Source organism: Dromaius novaehollandiae, chromosome Z (genome assembly GCF_036370855.1).
Source record: "Dromaius novaehollandiae isolate bDroNov1 chromosome Z, bDroNov1.hap1, whole genome shotgun sequence".
NCBI lineage: Eukaryota > Metazoa > Chordata > Aves > Casuariiformes > Dromaiidae > Dromaius > Dromaius novaehollandiae.
In genome coordinates this window covers 81,928,437-81,949,310 of record NC_088132.1, presented here as the reverse complement: position 1 = coordinate 81,949,310, position 20,874 = coordinate 81,928,437, and the positions used below count along the sequence as shown (strand labels likewise).

Sequence of the window (20,874 nt, the reverse complement as noted above, 5' to 3'; positions counted from 1 at the left end):
ATGATGTGGAAATAGCCAAGCCATAAGAGCAGTATTGGACTTTCATACGGGATCTTTAGAAACCTGAATTTTTCTCCGCTACTTTTACAACAACTTTTTAACTTAAGCTCTACTCCCCAACTGGCGTCATGAAAATATTCAGCAGAAATTCAATGGAGTGCTGAGAAAGACCTCTCGGATTTCTAATGAATCCTCTGGGAAAACAAAGGAGAAAAAGATATATCACTCTTTAGAAGTCAAAATAAAATTCAAGCAGTTTGGGGGAAGTTTTTTTTTTTTTTTTTAACAGTCTATAGAAAGGACAGAAAAGAACAAAATAAACTTTTCAGGCTTTCTTTAGATATTATATAGCTGCAGAAATCAACTTAAAAAAAAAAAAAAGAAAAAGAAATTCAGCCATAAGCCTGAGAAAAGCCTGTGCTGTCTTTAAGCCGGAGTTCTATGTGGTGATACTTCAGAGCCTCAAGAGTCTGCAAGACTGTTATTTATATGCCAATACTAGTCCCTATATCCAAATCAGCTAATTCCCCAGAAGCCCGTGCTTCTCAGGTCTAAAACTACTTGTGGACTCCTTAAAAGCAACATAAAGTTCTTGATCATGCTGCCAGGAACAGCTTTTCCCATCCAGCTCTCAGATCCTCTTCCCTCGTCCCCTCGTGGTCCTGGCCCATGAAGCTCCACTCTGGAGAGAGCGCACTCACACTCACACTTCCCCTCAGCCCCACAACTCAGCTGCTTCATGTCTACCCCTCAGGCAACCAGGCCAAAGGACAAACTGCAAAGCAGCCCAAATTCCATCTATTCTTTTTTTTTTTCTTTCTTCCCCCCCCCGAATTGGCACACATTAGCGCCTGGCAAACTACAGCCTAAGGAAGAGAGGTGCTCCAGTACCAAGCACCACCGGGCAGGTGTCCACCTCTGTCCTGCTAAGGTCTACCCATCCTTCCACGCGCAGCTAAATGGCATTACATCCCATAGGTCGGGATGTCCCCCGGGGAAAGGGATGGTCACTCAGTACCTGCAGCACTGGTCCTTGTGGTGAGCAACCTGCTTTGGGACTATGCCCCGTCGTGGCCCTCCCGCAGGACCAGAGTCTAGCATGGGGTTTTCAAAAGACTTCTCAAAACGTCGGGGAGACGTGGGAGGAAGGTCTAGGCTGCATGGGCATTGAAGAAATGTCCCACTGGTCGCCTGGGCATCAGGTGCCATCCGTGAAACAGGGTGACAGAGATGTCACGTGAAGAAGGGCAGACACGGCCTTGCACCAGGTGCTGATCAAATTCAGCTCAAGTTCAGCCCAAATTGCAGAAAGACACCTTCCCCTCCATAACGCTGACGCAGGGTCCCGTGCGCGCACTGCGGGCCGGAGGATGGACACCGGCCCTCGCACCAGCCCGCAACAAGCCGCAGAGGTTTCGAAGGGAAGGGAGAGCACAGCCCCGGCGCGGGATGGATGTAACCGCGGCCGCCGCGCACGGGGCGATTTAACATTTGGGAAAAGTGACAGCCGGAGCCTGCTGCGCGGCTTCCTCTCCGCAGAGCTTTGCTTTGGGGCCGGCGGCCATGCCGTGAGGCTGGCCCAGGCCTGCCGGGAAAGGCCACAGTGCCCTCTAGCGCTGCACGGTGCCCCGTCCCCTCCACCGCCACATGCCAGCGCCAGGGCCCGCAGCTCCCCGTCCCCTCGGCCATGGGTGCCCAGGCCCACGGCTCCCCGTCTGCCTAAATCTTGACCTCCTACAACCTTCAGGGGCTGCAATAAGTCCCTCTCGTGCTCTCTATCGATCCTTGCTCAGTGACTTCATGACCCCAAGGGCTCCCGTGTTATCACTGAAACAAACGACTTTCAGACCACAGCCCAAAAAAGAACTTAAAAAAAATCAGCTAGTCAACGCGAAGGAAGGTGATTCTGACTCATGGCGAGTTCACGAAAATGCTGTAACTCCTTGCAGGAGTTTGTAACAAGTCTCCCATTCTTTAAACAGCAGAGCAGGGATTGGGCCAGGTTGACTAACTGCATCACTATCAGCTCCAGAAACTAGCTGTTTCAACTGAAAATGAACTTCCTAGCCCATCCAGCTGAGAAGAAACCCCTCCGAATTACAAACCGAGTATAACCAATACCACTCTGTCTGCTTGCACCGGGTGACAGCCTGAAAGACACAGCTTGAGAAGTGCGACTATGTCATTTCTTACAGTGTGAAACCAACTCTAAACTCTAATAATAATAATATTGGGAATAGGTCTTGCCCACTTCCCCGGGGCTTCCTGAAACAACCATGTTTCTGGAGCTCTGAATCCACACAACCTCCCACTCACAACCCTTTGTGCAGTGCTGTCGGACAGTCTATCACACAGTACGGAAGACAACCATAATCTGAAACAGCCACTGGAAGAGCTAGCCCTTTTCTGCACCTCCGATAAAAACCACCGGTATTATAACCTGATTGAGGCTCACAGAGCAACTGTGCTCTATTCTCAGAGCCAAAGCTTGTCCCTTGCAAGAATATCCAAGCGGATGAACTGCATGGAGGACAAGCCAACCCTGGCCATGACTTCTCCCTTCCAACTCTTCACAGACCATAACAGTCATCTGCCTTGCCCTGTTGATAACCTTCATGCTAACAGTGGAGTGACATTTGCACTGAAGAGGTTACAGGTGACCAAGTCAGTCTGCTCACTCAGCCCACTCCTTTTCCCAAGGAGATGGTCATTGTCAGTTGAGTTAAATGCCGTGCGAGATGGATCCCAGAAAGATGATACCTCGCGGAAAGACATAGCATACACGCTTTTTCCCCAGCAGTGGAGATCCGACTTTCAATACATTGTGACCTATACTCAAGTAAACCTTGGCTTTTTGACAGGGACTTTCCACAGCAGTTTCAGCAGTTACAGTACTGGAAAGACCCCTGGGATATGGGAAGCTGGCTTGGTAGACTACAAGTCTTCTCAAAAAACGGCGCCACGCTTCCACACGACTGATTGAATTCAGCAGGATATGGGTGGGGAGGGAAGAAATCACTCCAGTTTGGGGCTTTCAGCAAGCTAGCGTGACTTGGTCACACGCTGCGGTATGTGGATGTATAAAAAACGTCAGGGTTACACTTGATGAGTACAGGGCTGGCAAGAGGGACATGCAGCATAGGGAGAATCAAGGACACAGACGGGGCAAGAGCTCCATGCAGTACACTCTTATTTCCAGTGGGAGAGGATGCCAGATATGAGAAAACCCCAGGTTTTCCAGTTATGGAATAATCTCCTCTGAGACGGTACGTGGTTAAGGCCAAGGAGGGCTTGTTTCAGGGTTTCTCCAGCAGTTGTCGTCACTGACCCAGTCCACCCCCCTTTGCATATAAGGATGGCAATGGAGGCACGTGGGCCCTGGCAGAAAAGCACTTTCGGTGCTTAAGTCTTACACCTACGCGTGTCCCATCCCCACTGTTGAACACGACTGTCAGTTTTGTGGATGGTGGCCACCTCCTTGCTCTGAGGAGAGCAGATTTGCAGCCCCTTGCCCTGGAAGGAGCGTGCGCAGCGCGTGCATGCACAGGACCGGCCGCCCAGCGCGGTGGCAGGCTCCCCTCTGCTGGCTGCTTCCAGCAATACCTCTCGGCAGCACGAATTACTCATCCAGCTCCAGCAGAAAAGCAGAAAAGCTTTCTGATGCTGCCTATCCCCCAGCCACAGTCCTTGTTTTGGTGTCTCAGCTGACATCGGGCTGTGGCACTGGAGCATGCAGCACCTATAGACCCAGGCAGCTCCGCGAGCCAGGTGTGCAGGTCACATTTTGCTGCTGAGAAACAAAACCACCACACACTGTCCTCCTGGCACCCAGGAAATCTCCGAGGCAATGTTGAGAGGGCTTTCCTATACCAATTGCTGGCTAAACAGGGTGAAGCGTGTTTGTTAGCTTGCAAGGGAGTGCTGATGAGTGGGAAGTTGCTTAGCAACCTCAGAGAGCCAGGAGACATCTGAAAAAATCCAGCTCTGAAAGAGAAGGGATCTGGGCTGGTTAAAGGACTGGCTTCCTGGAGAACATGGAGGAGGAAAGAACTGCCCAGAGGCATGGCTAAGGCATCCTGGAAATCTCATGCTGCAGTAAAAACAGGACTAAGTGGCAAGAGGGGACAGGAAGAGGATGGGTACTGTGCTGAAGGGATTCTGAAGCTGCTGTACGGACGAGGTAGATGAAACAACCCCACCAACGAACCATCTTGGAGCTCCACACAGACCAGAGACCATTGTGCCACCTCAGCCACGGTCCACTCTAGGAAGGTCAGGAATCTGCACTGTCCAGCAGCAATCCCTCACACTAGTGCTGGACATCAAACTCTTCATCTTGGGCAGTAAGTCATGGAGAGTGACAGCAGAGAGAATGCTTGTCCAGGATTCACTTTTCTCTCCTCAGACACCTGGGTCAGCTTTATTTCTGTTTAGATTTCTCAGTGTCTAAACATGGGTACATCTGAGCTAGTCCATCTGAGCTCCTTTTAGGACAGATGGGTGTAAACACAGATATCCTTAGTTAGGAAACATCTGACCTTTTTTAGATGCCTACATTAAGATGCAATGAATTGTTCCCAGAAGTGTCTATGTCTTTACTATGGCTGGAACCCAAAGTTACCAGCCCAAATACAGGCTCCTACCTTTACTCACATGAACTCTGCACTAAATTCTACGATTTGACTTGAAAGTACTTGCCAATGAGAACAGGATCCCAAGGAGACTAGCCATAAAAATTGATTATGTGTCTAAATTTAGGTGGGATCCCAGCACAGTCAGGAATCCTGATGCTTCTAAGCCTGCTTGGATGAAGTCTGGAGTATAATAGTGACTACAACATTCATAGCATCTTCTCTACATTGCTGCTGACATTCATTCAACTTCACCCTCCTTAGCAGCCCTAGAAATTACAGGAGATATGTGAGTGTAGGCAAGGTCATAGCTGTTTTTTTAAATACCATACTCCTGTTTTTATCAAAGTATTTACAACTTTATGTCAAATAAGCTGGGAGCTCTCAGGTCACCTCTGATGGACTGGACTCCAGATCACAATCGTTACCTTAAGCAGCAGTCACAGATTCACAGCTCTGGAGCTGGCCCCTTCATCCTGCATTTAAGGAGGGCAAAAGTGAAAGAAAACTTTCAAACCTTTCACAGGTTGTCCTTCTAGGATGGTTCATAGGTGCTAAAAGGAACACAATAAGCTACCGAGTCTCCCTTTTTCCTAAGAAGTTGCACCATTGCTTCTCATCCAACAAAGAAGCTGAATGACAACTAGATCCACTAACTGCACAGAATTGAAACGATCCATTTATTATAACCCCAAGTGCATCACAAAAATGGTCAATAATCAGTAAGGAAACAGAAAGAGATGAGCTACAATTCAGTTAAGATGCCAAACCAAATGACATCAAAGCTGTTTCCATGCTTATCACAGAGAAACAAGCAAAGCAAAACACCCATTTCAAGCGTGTCACTTATTTCCTACATCTAAAACACAAACCAATAAGAAGCTAGACAAGAAAGGTATGTCTGGACAGTCTGGGAGAGGGTAGAGAGGGTAGGCCCAGCCTGGAGACATGAGTCTGGCAAACTGAAAGCCAAAAGCTGCAAGACGCCTGTTCAGCAACCCTTTCAGCATATTTGCCCCAAAACATTTTGCTTATGTCTACGAGTACAGCACATCCCCGTGACACCCTGGCTAAGCTATCAGCTTCTCACCAGATCTCTTCGAAAAAAGTAGAGATGTGGAGGGAAGATTCAGACATTTTCCTTATAATTTGTAAGGAGAAAGGAAATACATTGCTAAAGATCAGTGGAAGCATATTATGATCCAGACAGGTTGGAAACCACCAGGAATGTCTGCTGACAATCTCAGCTAACGACACAAAAAGCCGGTCTGGTAGGCCTAGGGAGCTGGTACTCTGAGCTGCTCTCACATGTGGACATCAAAGTACATTTGCACGCAGCCAACTGTATCACTGCTATTCCGGCTTCTATTAACTGACAAATGGGATCGATCTGCAACAGAAACAGGACTGCTGGGCACCGGTCATGATTGCAGTGACCACTACTACATGATTACAGACTTCCCCAACCCAGCCCATGGGGACAGTGCCACTTCCCAGTTACTTCAACAGGGAAACCGCAGAACTTCTGCCTCTTGCTGCGTTATGTGGTTAGTGGGAGACACTATGCGAGTCTGGATCAGTTTGCCCGTTTAAGCACATGGGTAATACTGCATTCAGCAACACGAATAAAACTCACTGCTGTCTGCTCAAAGCAAACACTTGCCAGGCCATGGCCGTTCAGGAAGGGGAGCTAGGTGCTTTGAGACACTCGCATTTGGAAACTAAGGGAATTAGTAGAAGGGTGAGTGCCAGAATTGTCTTGATGAGACTCAGCCCCCTCACTGGTTCCTCTTACGCTAGGTAAACCACCCACCTTTGTGTCACAGCTCCCACGTGGAAACGGGAAACGATCCCAGCGAAGCTACAGCAGCCTCATGGGGAAGAGAAAGGAGATCTTGTAGGGCATGGCCCCTTGGGTTGTTTTCTCAGGTAGGTGTAGAGTGTGCCAAGGGTTCACAGTCTGCAGACTGTCCCCATCTAGGACCATGGCATTCAGCCGTGACAGTTCCAAGCCTGAAAGCCTTTCCAAGCATTTGCCAAAGGACGCAAAAGCAAAATGCACCACATAAGCTCTCCCCTATGGCTCCAAGTCATTCCTCCACGATACCAAGCCAGTTGCATGGTCTCCTCCATCAAACCAGCTGACCAGCAAGGTGAAAACGGAGAGGCTGATGAAAACTGAAATGTGCATCTCTACTGTGCCTCTCCAAAGCAGACAATCAGCCCTCCCTGGAGTACAATAAAAAGCAGATCATGAGCAGAGAATACTTATTTTCTAAAGATATTTTTTCCAAAGCCACTTTTTGGCAGCACTTAGGTGAATTAGTGCCCAAGTCCCGCTACAGACCCCTGCGAATAAGGAGAGAGGAAGAGGTTATGACTCATGAGCGGAGCCAAAATAATGATTTCACGCACTCTCAGCCACTGCAAAAGCAAAGTAAGAACCATTTGCTTAAGTTCATTGTGTGAAGGAGATCCTCCGAAAACAGTGCCCTTTGTTATCCTCAACCGACTGTTATTTACAGGAAAGCAGATGCCCACCGCACGCACAATCTGTTTTATAGCTGGTTTCCAGCAGTGTCAGTGTTATCCCAAGTATTGTGCTAGCACAAAGGAAGGCACAGGGCCACTCCCACCGTGTTGCAAACTCATTCGTTCCCTGATTGCAACTGCTGCGCTTCCCCAAAAAAGGTCTATTTACTACCAAAAACAACCACGCCAGTCAAGCCTTGAAAAGACGGGGCAGGAGGAAATTTAAACACGGAAATGGTCAATACCATCAAGGAGGAACTGGGAATGCCGCGATGCCGAGTATGGAAGCAGTGCCGGGTTCGTCTGACTCTACATGTCCACGAGATGGCAGAGCGTGCCGTGCCGCTCTGCAGTCTGCCAAGAGCATCTCTGAGGACGGATACACACACATCCTCTACTGTCAAAACAAAAGGCTGGAGACAAGCATTTTTCCCTCAGACAGCTATGAAGAGAAAGAGTTTGGGGGAGGTTATCTTCTTTTTTTTATTTTTACAGCTTTAAATATCATCATCAAATACCACCGGTTCTCCTTGCAACATTTTGTTAAAAACTATTGATAGATTCCAGTAGCAAAACTCAAATTTACATCTTAATGTCCAGACATCCAGAGCATTCTGCTTAACCCCTGGGAGAGGCCACTGGAAATACTAGCTGAGACATGGATACAGGCTTGGGTGTATCCCAGAAATAAGGTCCAGTGTATGCTGGCATCAAAGGAAACCAAATTTCTAAAGCAATCCGTAAGGGAGATTGGCTCTCTTAAACCTGGTGCTCTTGATTAACTCTACCATGGCTGAAGATGCACATTTAGCGGTGCAAAATGTTTGTATCACCGAATCATACTGGAGAATGAGCCGGGAGGCCAGTCTGGCTTGCTGTCCATGCATAGCTCCCTGTCAATTTAGCACATCCTAAGAGATGAAGAGGAAGTAATCAGAAAGCATTTGCTAGTAAGCAACCCGTACGGTTTTCGACACAGAGAAAATTTCATGCATCTCCGACCTGAAAAGCCTCTTTCGCAGGATATGACATAAAACTAACTGCAATGTGGGAAAGCTCCCTGGAAGCTGAAGGAAGGATGCATTTCCATACGCTCACCCTAATAGGTGCCCTCATGCCCTCGCGAGCGGTATTGCAAAGAGCCACGTAAAACAAGAAAGTGACAAACAGCAGCACAGCCACTGTCGGCGTCGCATGATTACATTCAAATCCAGTTAACAACGATAGGTCAGGATTAACCCAGCTGTCAGGAATTATTTCACTTGTCAACGCTGAACGAGATAAATCCTTAACAATAACTACGTGGCTCTTAGTTCCCACACGCACTACAACTGTACATGCCTAGGCAAGCCAGTCTCTGAAATAAGGTAGCATTTACTAACCAGCCCAGAAGTGCAAGCACAACACCAAACCAAACGTAAATTCCACCAGGTCTTCAAGGCAAGGCTTAGAGCCACCGCACTATCTATTAAGATCTGCAAATAACACTGTACAACTTTGAGAGGTAACTAGAACCACCTGACAGATACAGATTGTCTTTTTATAGTGGTATATAGCAGAATTAATTCATTGGAGTCGATGAACTTAATCTGGTGTCACAACAGCATGAGAGGATAACTAGAGCAGGAAGACCTGGCTTACTTAATAGTTGTCAGTTATGAAAGAAGTTAAACTCTGGAGAAGAAGAATGTCAACTCCTGGCACAGAATATGAGAGTTTCTTCTCTGAAAGAAACTTCTAATAGGTTCTTCTAATCATCTTTCTTTCTAATAGTTTCTTCTAATAATGAAAGATGCTGTGAGCAAAAGCTTGTTGCAGCCTGCCTTCTCGGCGAGGGAATTCAGAGTCCCTCTCCTGAGAGGGAATGGATCTGTACCCCACTGCCCTGAGCCACAATTCGCACTGTCCTTATTCCTTGCCTGCCTTTTGCCTCCTGTCCGTAAGAGGCGGTCTCCTGCGTAATTAAGGGAAAACGTCATCCTGAAGGGAAAACACCATCCTGAGATTCTGCACTTCTGCATTCAGCTCACCCCGTGTGACCTCAAGTATTAAGCACTTACCCCTGCTGTGCCTTAGCTCTCCCTCTGCAGACTGCATTCTTGTCTCCTACACTCCCGGGGCCAAGAGTCCTTACAAGGAGAGGGTCAGGCTTCGTCACCAAACAGCATTTTGAATAAACCTTGCAATATGCAGCACTGGGTACTGGGCACAGCCTATGACCCTGAAAATGCAGTCCCAGTATGTCTGGAAACTCCCTTCAATTCCATATGTAAAACATTTTCAATCATTCCCCAGGGAAAATAACGTTATTTTGCAGAATTACTGGGGTCTTTACTGACAGCTCACCCTGACGTTTTCTGCCTCTGACCTAAAGTCCAGACACGCTGAGCACATAAGGGACTAAGCAGAAAACAGCTGCATGCAGTACTTTTCCACTCTTTTCACTACTTTATGTATTTATTGCTAGTTCACTCAAAAGAAATAGTAACACGGATCATCACATGACTTGAAGGATGAGCAAGGCTTTTTCTCACATGATCTATGAGCAAGAGTCCCAGCGGGCTCTTGTTCAGTGCTGAATATTGAAACGCTGCCATGGTACATGGAAGGTCTCAGCCCTTCCCTCTGAAGGCAAAGAGGAGTCGTTCTTAGGACCTAAAGGCGACCTGAACAAGGAGCACACTGAGCACCTTCAGAAACATGCATAATCCAGGGTACTCAGCTCCTTTCAGGATCGGGGCACAGGAAAGAGAAAGGCTGTACAACACTGACCAACCGACCTATTCAACGGGACTATTTGAAGGCCTCATCCTACTGTTCCCTAACGTCTGAGTGTCAAAGGTCATTTAACCAGAGCTACCAAAACTGACTGAAGACGACAGTCATTGATGCCTTCTTGACAGCAAATTATTTTGGAGCTGGCAGGACGCTTGCTGCATTTCAGAATCTCCTTTCCTAAAATATGAACCCTGTGTGCATGTATGTATGTATATTTATATATGTGTGTGTAAGTATGAAAGCCATGTATAAATGCATTGTCCTAAATGTTTCACCTCACAACAAAGCCGACACTAACTGCCCTTGCCTAGGGGTCAGGTTTGAAGGAAGGCTCGCTGAGGCCACTAGCATGATTCCTTCTCATGAAGCCTAAAGGGCCATAGCTCGGGCTATCCACGGTGCTTAAGAAGTTAAGTCTCAGGGAAATCAATGGAGTAAGTCTTCTGGGATCTCAGCCAGACTTTCTTAGCTGGAAGTAGTGGTGGACTCCAAATTTTCATAGGACTTAGCCACCGAACGGCAGCAAAAGTCCCTGTTGCCCTCAGGCCACCGCTGCCAGCTTAGCCCACTCACCTGGCCCAGCAGCTTCCCAGCCTCCAGGTACTGTTTTGTAAGGAAAGGTAGCAAAGGGAGCTGTTAGGGTATGAGCAGTACCGCAGACCAGCAACATCTCCAACACCTACCTGCCACACAGGAAGGACTTTCTCTATGTCGTTCAAGTTGATGCTGTCACCATCCTCATATTTCCCTTTGCCAAGCCTGTGGCAGGAAGAGAACAAAAAAAAGCATGTGAAACCTGCAGAGGACCCTCATGAAAATAAAGAGGTGCTTTGAAACAAATACATCTCCCAAACGCTCCCAGGTGGGCACAAAGCCCTTCCTACCAAATGAACGCTGCTTCCAACCCCACCCACCAGCACCAACAGTTACCCAGTTGCCAGAGCATTAAAATGCTCTTACTATGACCTGGTAGCATCTCCTGGGAGAAAACCTAAGGCAGTCTTGAGCACTAACGTTAGGTGATTCAAAGGGAGTGAATTCCCAGACCAAGCAAAACAAAAGCCACCTCCCATCCGGATAAAAGAATGGGGAAGAAAAATGTAACCCTAAGTGTTTATTCTGAACTGCTTCCCATTTACTAGACTCCCCCAAAGCTCCTTTTCTCCTGCTGAGAAAGATGGCAGCAAGCAAGCAGAAATTTAAATCACAAACAGGCAAAAAGCAGTACACAACAATCAATACAAATATAAGCATAAATTTTGAAACACAAAAAATTGTTGAGAGAAACCAAGCATAACAGACTGAATACACGGCTGTCAGGAGAATTAGCAAGCTTTTATTAGGTCAAAAAATGAAAAAAAAAATTCTGAAGATATTATGGGCCTGCTACTAGTTGAATGCAGAGAACCTGTTAATGATTCAGAAGAAGGAAAAATCGTCAATTTATGTCGCCTTCTGCATTTGTAAAGAATCGGAGCAATCAATTTCTATCCCGCAAGAACGATAAAGTATTTTTCAGTCACTTAGTGACAAGATAATGTTATATATGATATACTAGACAGCAAATCAGAGACCAGCAGACCAAGGTAACCAGTGTCCAGGAGGCCAAGAACATCTGACCTTGGTGGAATCACAGTAAATGGGGAGGTCATGTATCTCTGGGCAGATTAAAAAGAAAATCCAGAAAAACACCATATTCTGAAGCATCAAACTTGGAAACTAGTAAGCTGAACGGAGGAATTTGTAGTTCAGCTAGTCAGACTGAAGTCCTTGTGAGACCGTGGAGAAGTGATGTGGGACTCAACCGAGAGTAATAGAGGGCTGGAATTTAATTAACACCCTAATCACTCAGCTGGAAACCAGGTGTGTCCATCATAGCTGAAATAGTGACTTCAATTTACAAAGGTTACTGCAAAGAAATAATTTACACTGACTGCTGCACAAATGATTAAGAAATATCTATACTACGCAACTTTAACGAACCGACTAGCTGACAAACGCCCCAAAGTAATCATCAACTGTCCTCTAATAGGCATGCTTCTATTGCAGTCTCATTTGGCTCATGTAGCAGGCCAACGCTATTCAGCATTTTTGTCGGTGGTCTAGCAATAGACACTTACAGTGTGGAAAACATACTGAACACTGCCTGCCACACCTATTAAATACCGAGGGACATGTCCCTGTACCTCCCCATGTTATACCCTCTTCCTTTATTTTGGTTTTAAAATTAACTCTCCCTGTTTTCTACTAAATTTTTCATTTCACAGCTAATGTGTTAAAAAATCCCACTCAAGTAAAAGGGAAAATGCCTAACTAGCAGCCTTTCCGGAGATTCAGTAAGCTCATTCAGCACGAATTCAGCGTGGAAAGCTGATAGATGTCCAACAGAGCAAACTTAAAAAGAAAAAAGAAAAATCTTCTCTCCGTCTCTTCCATTCTAATTGGGGTAACTTATAACTTGTATTAACCACATTGAGAGATGCACTGTTTGGGCTGATGGCATGTTTAACCTAGAAACTCAGAGTTACTCATGTTGTTCCAAGTATTCTGAAAACTGGTTTATTTACCTGCAGTAAATGTTTAGAGTGCAGAAGAGCCTTACACAGTTATGTGCTTTTGCTTCTTGCTACCTGGCACCAGAGTCTTCTGCACAGTTAAGAAAGCAGACACCGAACCGTGGGCTGGGGAAGGATCGCTACGAGGAATGAGCCCAGATAAGTGTATAGCAATCGCCCGCACTTCGGAAAAAGCAACTCACTAACAGATAAATTACTCTGAGAGAGGATTTCTATCACTACATATAATACAGTGGCACTGAAAAAAAAAAAATCACTTGTAATTTTCTCAACTCCCTATTTTATACCTGTCCTTATTTTTCCTTCCTCTACAGACAAAAATGACTCAGAAAAAACAGCAAAAATTTTCCTAGATAAAATGTAGTTGTGGAATAACTATATTCTTTCTTTAGCGATCTTTCTTTAGAGATCTTCTAGGAGTTGCATCAAGCATGAGTTGAAACCTTGTGTCATAACTTGGGATAACAGAACAGGTGAAACTATCCAGAAGAATAGCGCTGCCAGGGTGTTAAGCACTAGGGCTCAATGAAAAGAAGAGGGAAGAGAGACCTTCTGAGCCAAACTAAGATTGTCTCTCAACTTGCACAATCTGCAGAGAAACTGTGACCACTCTCTAAGCAACACGGGCGAAGCATTCAGTCTACATGGACACATGAACACCGAGGATGGTTCAGTGCACCTCAATTCCAGAATGAGACTGTGAAACCTGGGAAATCCAGAAAAGAACCACCAAGACACAAAACGAAATGCGAGTGTGCATATATAGCTTGAACAAGCACCAAACAAAGAGGAATGGCAATAATGTAAAAGCCCCCAGAGGTTTTAATAACCAGAGAAAGGAACTGTTTAATGTTTTCACAGTTTTAGGACTAGGAGATAGTGGGTGAAATTCTGGAAGGAACACTTTGATCTACACAGATCATTTGGATGCTGAAGTCTTGCTGGAGAGAAACAACAGAAGCCCCATCGCTTACAAAAGTTTTGTCTAAGATCAGCACTAAACCAGGATCTTTCCCCCAGTATTCAAAGATGCTTGAACCTATGAAATTTAGCTTGGACCCATCATGGCCTAAAACTGAACTCCACCAAGCAATTCAAGATACAGTGAACAGTTCCGCTCCTGACCAGAACTGGATGGTAGAGTTAAAAAACAGATACTTCCATTTCTGATTCAGGAGTTCCCAAATTCCACATGTGATCTAGCACCTCTTTTCCAAGTCCTCTGTATGAGCCATGCCACCAAGACAGCATGCTCACCATAAGGGCAATGTTACTGGAGAGAACAACCTCACTATTACTTCTGGGGCTGAGATCCCTCCATACACACCCAACACTCACCCTTCTCTGTCTATGTGAGGCAGCGGGTGTTTGGAGGTGTTTCGGAGCTTCCTGTGAAATTGGGTGAAGTCTAGTTTTTCAGGCTGCAAGTCCCACGTCGCACCACTAAGAGAAAAACAGAAAGACAAAGAAAGAAAGCACCCTACTAATTAAATACAGCTGGGCTGAGGAGCAGATGGTACATCTGAGCCTCCAGAGGAGGAAGGCTGCTGCTTTTGGAGACACTGCTCTCTGCTTCAGAGCACACGACACAGACCTCCAACCTTTACACTGCTGCGTTATGTTTCATTTCTTCAAATTTTTGGAGATGCTGAGCTCCTGTTGCCTGTTCTAAACTCATACTTTTAATGGAGATGTATGATGTAGTTATATATCTTGACAGCTACTCTTGCTCTTTAAATCGAGCGGCTTTTGCAACAGGTACTAGTCTGGTCCATGAAATGCTGAGGCTCTGCTCCCTTATGGGCTGCCTGCTGCAACATGTCCATCATCATGTGAGGCCCCAGAGCAAATCCCAGGGGAAACGTAACTCCTTCAGGCTCCCTGCAGACTCCCACCATGCTCGAAGCATGGTGCAAGAAGATGCACACGACTGGGTGGAAAGCATATTTCCCTGATTTGAGCTCTCATTGCTTCAGCGCGGCAGCACACATTTTTCCAGCGCTGAAACAGCAGCTGAAGAGCTCTTCTCAGCAGCTGCAAAGCAAAACGCATGAGCACACTGCCAATTAATGGAAGAAAAAAATCCCCCAAATCCAGGAGCTGTAGGTCAGGGCTGCTTCACTCTTGCCCATCCAGGCTCTCAGACAGCTACAATTATTCATATCAGTAACTTATTCAGACATCTGGACTGCACTCAGCAGCCTCTCCTAGCACATACGATGCTTGAAGCAGGTCAGCTGTGCTTAGTGCCAGGGGCTAAATGGCGAGGAGGAGGAAGAGCAGTGACGTGGGCCTGTGCCGCAAGTGCCACCCTGTGCGAGCACCTCCAGGACAACGTGCAGGCAAAGGCTAACAGAGGGCACAGCCCATCTCGTTTAAAAGATTTATTAAACGGCTTACCTGAAGGAGTCGAAGGTATTGGCTGCCCAGATATCTGTGCCCAGCATGTCAAGGGAGCCCTCTTTGTTGCCATTCTAAAAAGAAGGGAAAAAGCAGTTACTTGTAGGAAGGTGCAAAGCTCTTTCCAGCCACCAGCCCAGCTCCACTCCTGCACGCTAGCCAGGCTCGCCCCGCAGCGAGACAGGCGAGCGCTACAGCTTTGCGTGTGGGCCTCACCATCATCCCCATGGGGCTTCAGAGGCTCTTTGGGCTTTCTTGTTTTCACTGTGTGTTTGAGGAGGGAGGCAGCACAAACGTATGAGTTTTCTTTAGAACGGTCATAGCCCATGAGCTGAAAGGTCGGCTCGCCCGTGGCCACAGCAACATTAAGAGTGGTCGGGTGGCTGCATGCTGCGATGTGGCAGATAAGAACTAGTCTTAGGTGCATAACGATAGCAAGATGCTAGGCCACCCTCCCGGCAACCCAGAGTCCCCTCACGCACTAAAACAGGGTGTTTTGGAAGCAAGGAGCAACACACAGTTTCAGCCTTACGGACACACAGCTGTGGACAACATAGAGTAGACGACGTAGAGTTTCCATTCTGACTCAGGCACCATCCTTCCACCCCACCTTCCACAGCCAACGTTGGGGCACGAGGCCTACAAGACCCACAGCTGGGCAGGTTTGACATCCGGCCGTGAAGACACCCAACCTGAACAAACCACAGAGCTGGTTCTCACCTACGAGGGTACAGAAGACCAGTGACGCACGCAGCAGAGCTGCCCGAGGAACCTCTGAACCCCTCTAGAGCTTACCGTCATGCTAATTAGTTTTGCAAAGAGCCCCGGTAGCACGACTTCTTGTTGCTCAAACGAAATCTCACTGTGGGATATAGCAGTGTGTCAACTAATGCCACCACGGCTGTAGGCTTTAAGATTGTAAGAGTCATTGCTAGAAAGCTGCTACACAAAACATTGAAAGGATCGTGCTGAGCTTGCCAATACGTTTTTTTCTCTCTTGCCCAAAGGCATTAGCCTTTTATAGGAAGTGTTGAGATAACTGGAATTAATACTGTGTTGTATTGTCTCATGCTTTCTGCTTGGCCTGAGATTGGCGTGCAACCTGCATCCCACCTCCCCACTGAAACGCATCTTGCGAGGGCCTTTTCAGGAACACTTCTGCCTCAAAGACAAAAAAATCACCCTCTGTCCTGCAAAGCCGCTTCCACTGCATGCATCTTGCATGCTGTTGACAGCCTTAACTGTCAGACAGCAGCACCTCCAGCAGCATCCGACCAAAACGCGGAGGACGTGAGAGCCCTGGGCCTTACAAGCCGGCATGTGCCATTTCTGCAACATAAACTGCCAGAACCTCTTGCACTGCCAGCAGATAGGGAAATCTCAGTGTTTTAAGGAAAGGAGGTCAAGCTCAACTCCTTTTCACCCCAAGAAACACATGTAGGACTGAGGGGAGTGTTGGATTGGGTTCTGGGGTCTTCACAGAAGGGTGGTCTTGACCAGCTCTTGCTGCCTCTCTGGTTGAAGGTCCAAGGCTGCACTCAACAGTACAGTGTTAATTGCTCTGTCTTGCATGTGGATATTCTGGTACACACTAATGAGATGGCTCCTTCCCTGTAGAAACAACAACGGCACTACGGCATAATCAGACTGGGATTGTGAGAAGCCTCCAATAAACTGCATACACCTTGAATTAGCACAAATTTTGTGAGGCACCTGCTTCTTTCAAAATTAACTTTAGATGCTCTTCTTCGGGTTTGTCAACACCTTCCTCTGCTTCTCCTGCTTCACAGCCCCTTTACAACCAGCAGCCTACCCATACCACTCCACAAAAAACATCCTGCCACTTCCACCCTTTGCAAGCAGAAGAGGCAAAGAGGTTAAGCGTACTAGATTTTGCCAGGATCATTTAAGAAATCACACCTTACTCAGACCTATATGGGATGGACACATAAACGCACTAGGAATAAGGAATACCATGACCCTGTTCCAGCTGCCCATAGCTTGGCCTTGGACTCTTATATCCTGTACTACTTCTGCAGATTTTTTTAAACATTTCAGCTCAAATGGTCCCATCATGGAGAAACGAGTGTAGGAGAATGAGGCTTACGTATGCTGTAATTTCGGAGGGTCATTTCTCTGTGCGCTGACTGTGTAGAGCCTTCACCAGTCCAGGGCCACACAGCAAGATGCTCTGCAAAAGCAACTTTAGGCTGTTTTCAGCCATGGGCACTACCAAAAAAAGCAGGTCTATCTACTTGCACATGCAATGCCTTAGCAGTGTGGGCCCAAGGGGCTGCATTTTACTGTCATGAACTGCTATGTGACGGCTCATCTCTTTGAAGATCATCTAAGCGATTACAAGCATTAATCTACTGTACTATTGCCGCTGGCTGTCCTGAAAGCTGCTGTTTCTAATGTATAAGGTACATTTGCTGAGTTCAGATGTACATAAAATCATGATACGCTTCCATGCTGATAACAGTTATCAGCAAAGATTAGTATGAAACAGCGTTGCTTAAGTCCACATATAGCTTTCCTGAGAGACTACCAATTTTAAATATTAATAACCGAGACACTAAAAACTCATCAAAACGTGGCCATTTCTTAGTGAAGTCCCAGATCACAATTTGCACATGAATTGAGCAAGGTTTTTCCAAAGAGAAGGATGTGCCTCTCCAGTACATAATACAGATGGCCAGATTTCAAAGCTATTCCCAGGACAACAAACAATTTAGGCAACTGCTGTTCAAAACACAGTTGCATTGCTCCCTTTTTTGTATTTTTTTCTCCTACAAGGGGTCGATGGATTATGATTTTAACTGCCTGGGATCTGCAGCTCAACATATCTCTGCACAGAAACAAACTACCAGAGACATGTTAACCTCTCGTGATTAGTTACGGAAGCAGTTATTTATTTTAGGCAAACGTAAATAAAATTTCTCTCACCAAGGAGAGAAATTCCTTTTCTAAATACTTGGAGGCATTCACATGCAGTGTAATGAAAATACAGATGTGCTGGTCTTTGTAGTTATCACCCAAAGAAGAACTACCTCTTCCTGCAGACAGAAACACTTCTCTGCACAGGGCCTTCCTATGGACAGGGTGTATTTTAAGTACCTGTCAATGAGCTACCTACAGCAGGGTTTCCCAAGAGGAAAGTATTTGGACTGAGGGAGAAAATGCAGGACCATGTAACCAGTTACAATGAGGGTGAGACAAACCAGCAACACGTATTCAACCGCCATGATTTCGGATAATATCGGAATGGGTTCCTAATGAAACGGGTTGAGTCATAAAATTGTTGACCAAGTTCAGCTTGGTGCAGGGCTTCTGAGGAGCCCATTTGTAAGCCATCAAACAAATCATGCAGCAAGTAGCCTCCAACGCCCTGCTTTAAATATGTTCAAATCTGGCCTGAAAGCCTCGGGCACTGACACCTCCTAATCCGCAGCATAAGCAGGGGCGGTACAAGTGGTCCCTTGTAATTCCCCAGTGTTTCCTCTACCACAGCTCTACATCTGACCTTCATCACCCAACCACCCAGGTGAGCAGAAGCAATTCAGCCCCGGCAGCAGTGCAGCCGTGCTCTCCCTGCAGAGGCCAGCAAGTCGTGGAAACCGCAGCGATGTTCCCTGGAAGTGGTACCGAATAATCTCTACAAACCAGATGGAGACCACAGGAGCTCAAAAGATGGGTCTAAGCTTTTAACTGCTGTTGGTTACTCACACCTGACCTGGACTGCAACTCAACTGCTCTCCTAGACCATCCCTGTTACCTCTGGGAGACATTCAAAATACTAGTTTCACTCCGTAAAAAAGGCATCTGGGCCAAACGATAATGCAATCTGTCATTAAGTTGTGAGTCACTATGGTCATTTCAAGACAAATGTTTTCTCAGTCTTAAATGACCGGTCTCCATAAGATGCTTCTGTCTCAGTTCAAAGGGCATGGAGCACACTTGCTGCAACGGGAGCTGAAGAGAAAGCGGGGCAGCACCGGCTCTTCAGAGCAGCAGCTCTACACCAGGTACAGGGTACTAACTAGAAAGCTCTCAGTATGGTACTGACACTTAGTAATAATACTTGCAAAAAAAGCCAATTCTCAAGTCCGGGGTGGGGGGGGGGAAGCAGCATATATTTAAGAAAAGAAGTTGCTTCTTCTCAGTTCCCCCAGGTCTGTAATTATAATAGTAATCAGTTTTAACTTGAAGTTCCCAATGATCCAACCCACAGACTTAGATAATAATTTTCACTGAAAAGGGGTTAGGACTGTTGAAAATTAATTCAGCCACTAGGAATGGTGACTGAGAGACACATTGATGAGAATGTCCTAAACGCTCAGAAAGATCAGAGATTCAGTAAAACAGATCCTACACACAATATGCTTTAATTGCATTTTCATAACCTCAGTCCTCCAGATCCTGTGAGCACACATCCAGGTGAATAAAATCTACATTTACCATTGCTCAACCACTGTGATTGCACAAACAAACATAGGGGTAGACGACCACGGCACCAGCGCGTGGACTCTGTACTTATGCGTGCAGCTTCAGCAAATTCCCCACATCAAGTAGGCATTTACATGCACGCAGCAGCTTTGCAAAACCCCAGGTCAATGTAACACCAGTTTCTCTTACCGCTCCTCATTACTATTCCCCAGCAAATCACTGCAAATGCAAGATCATGCTCTTCATTGCATGACTGCTGCAGCATGTCTAATCACTGAGCTTAGCATTAATATAACATAACACCAAGGGGTCAGCTGAGTCTTAGCACTGCCCACGGTGTAAATGCAGGGATTACGCTGTGGGATGTGTTACTTTTTCAGCGCGTGTAAATTCTACGTTTGCCAAGACTCCCTCACCTAACCTCCTTCGCAACGGCCGATGACCCCTGGCTGCACTTCAACGGAAAATAGAAAAGAGCACGCACAGGCAGAGCTGCCTAAAAAGGCTCTGATTTAAGGGGTTCTTTTGGGTTGAAAAATGCCAACTCATCAAAATGGAAAGTTTCCATGAGAAAAATTCAGCAGTTTTGGCAGGGGACACGGAAAAGGCCCCCGGTCTGAGTTCAAGCAGGGAACTGACCTCAAAACAGATCAAAAGCCAATTCTCAAATTCCCTTTTTCAGGGCAGGAAAGCAATTCCCCGCCCAGTCTCACCAACAGCTCCCATGGAAAGCAGCTGGCTTCAAGGGCATAATTCAACACTGTGTCTGTGGTGTCCACTTATCTTCACTAGTCCCATATATCAGCTTCTAATTATTATTTTTCAGCAAGTCTTCATTAAAGACATCTCTTAATTCCCCCAAATTAAAGTACTCCGAGATTTCAAGAAAAAAAATACGAATTTCCTCTGCACTAAGCTAATTAGCTAGGGACTTCTGTCCCAATATTAAAGCATGTGATACACCTGAGCAGACTTGCGCATCCAAGTCACGGGTGATGCGCGAATTCAGCAGCCCCCTTAGGCCCAGCTCGTGGTTCACACGCACTCACGCCCTACACGTAGACACAGTCGCACACAAGTCACGTTCTTAAGAGGACGCCTCCGATGAACAGCAAGCAAAGGACACGACTCCAGCACTCTTCCGCCAGCTCGCCCCGCCGTCACTACCAGATATACCTTGGTCGAGCGACTGAACTGGCTGCTTCTCCCGCGGCTGCCAGACCTGGAGCCAGACCCACGCCTGGAGCCCGAGCTAGGCCGGGATCCTGAACTGCCACTGCTGCTGCGATCCCACTCTTCCTGGAAACGACAAACAGCTGGCTTTAGTCGTGTGCGCGCGCGGCCCCGGCCCCACACCAGCCCCGTGGGCCAGGAGAGCTGTGGCTCCCGGACAAGTGCCGGCGGAGCCTCCTGGCCCAAAGGGGACCGTTGAGTCCTTCAACATCTCGAGGTCAAATTTTCTCACATTTACCGACTGCCAAGGGATGACATTGTGGGAGGCTTAAGGGAAG

At 46.8% G+C, this 20,874-nt stretch overlaps 1 protein-coding gene across 10 annotated transcripts in view; it reads right to left on the bottom strand.

Annotated features, from left to right (window-relative positions):
* Positions 1-20,874, bottom strand: part of LOC135325130 (CBP80/20-dependent translation initiation factor-like) — a 201,430-nt gene that overhangs the window by 112,965 nt on the left and 67,591 nt on the right. For 8 of the 10 annotated variants that reach the window (XM_064502747.1, XM_064502749.1, XM_064502748.1 and 5 more), the window contains 4 exons: positions 20,540-20,662; positions 14,918-14,991; positions 13,856-13,960; positions 10,625-10,700 (listed from right to left, as the gene is read on the bottom strand). In XM_064502747.1, the coding sequence (XP_064358817.1) occupies positions 10,625-10,700; positions 13,856-13,960; positions 14,918-14,991; positions 20,540-20,662 (378 nt within the window). The remainder of the gene's footprint in view (positions 1-10,624; positions 10,701-13,855; positions 13,961-14,917; positions 14,992-20,539; positions 20,663-20,874) is intronic. The other 2 variants (XM_064502751.1, XM_064502752.1) reach the window with 1 other exon arrangement.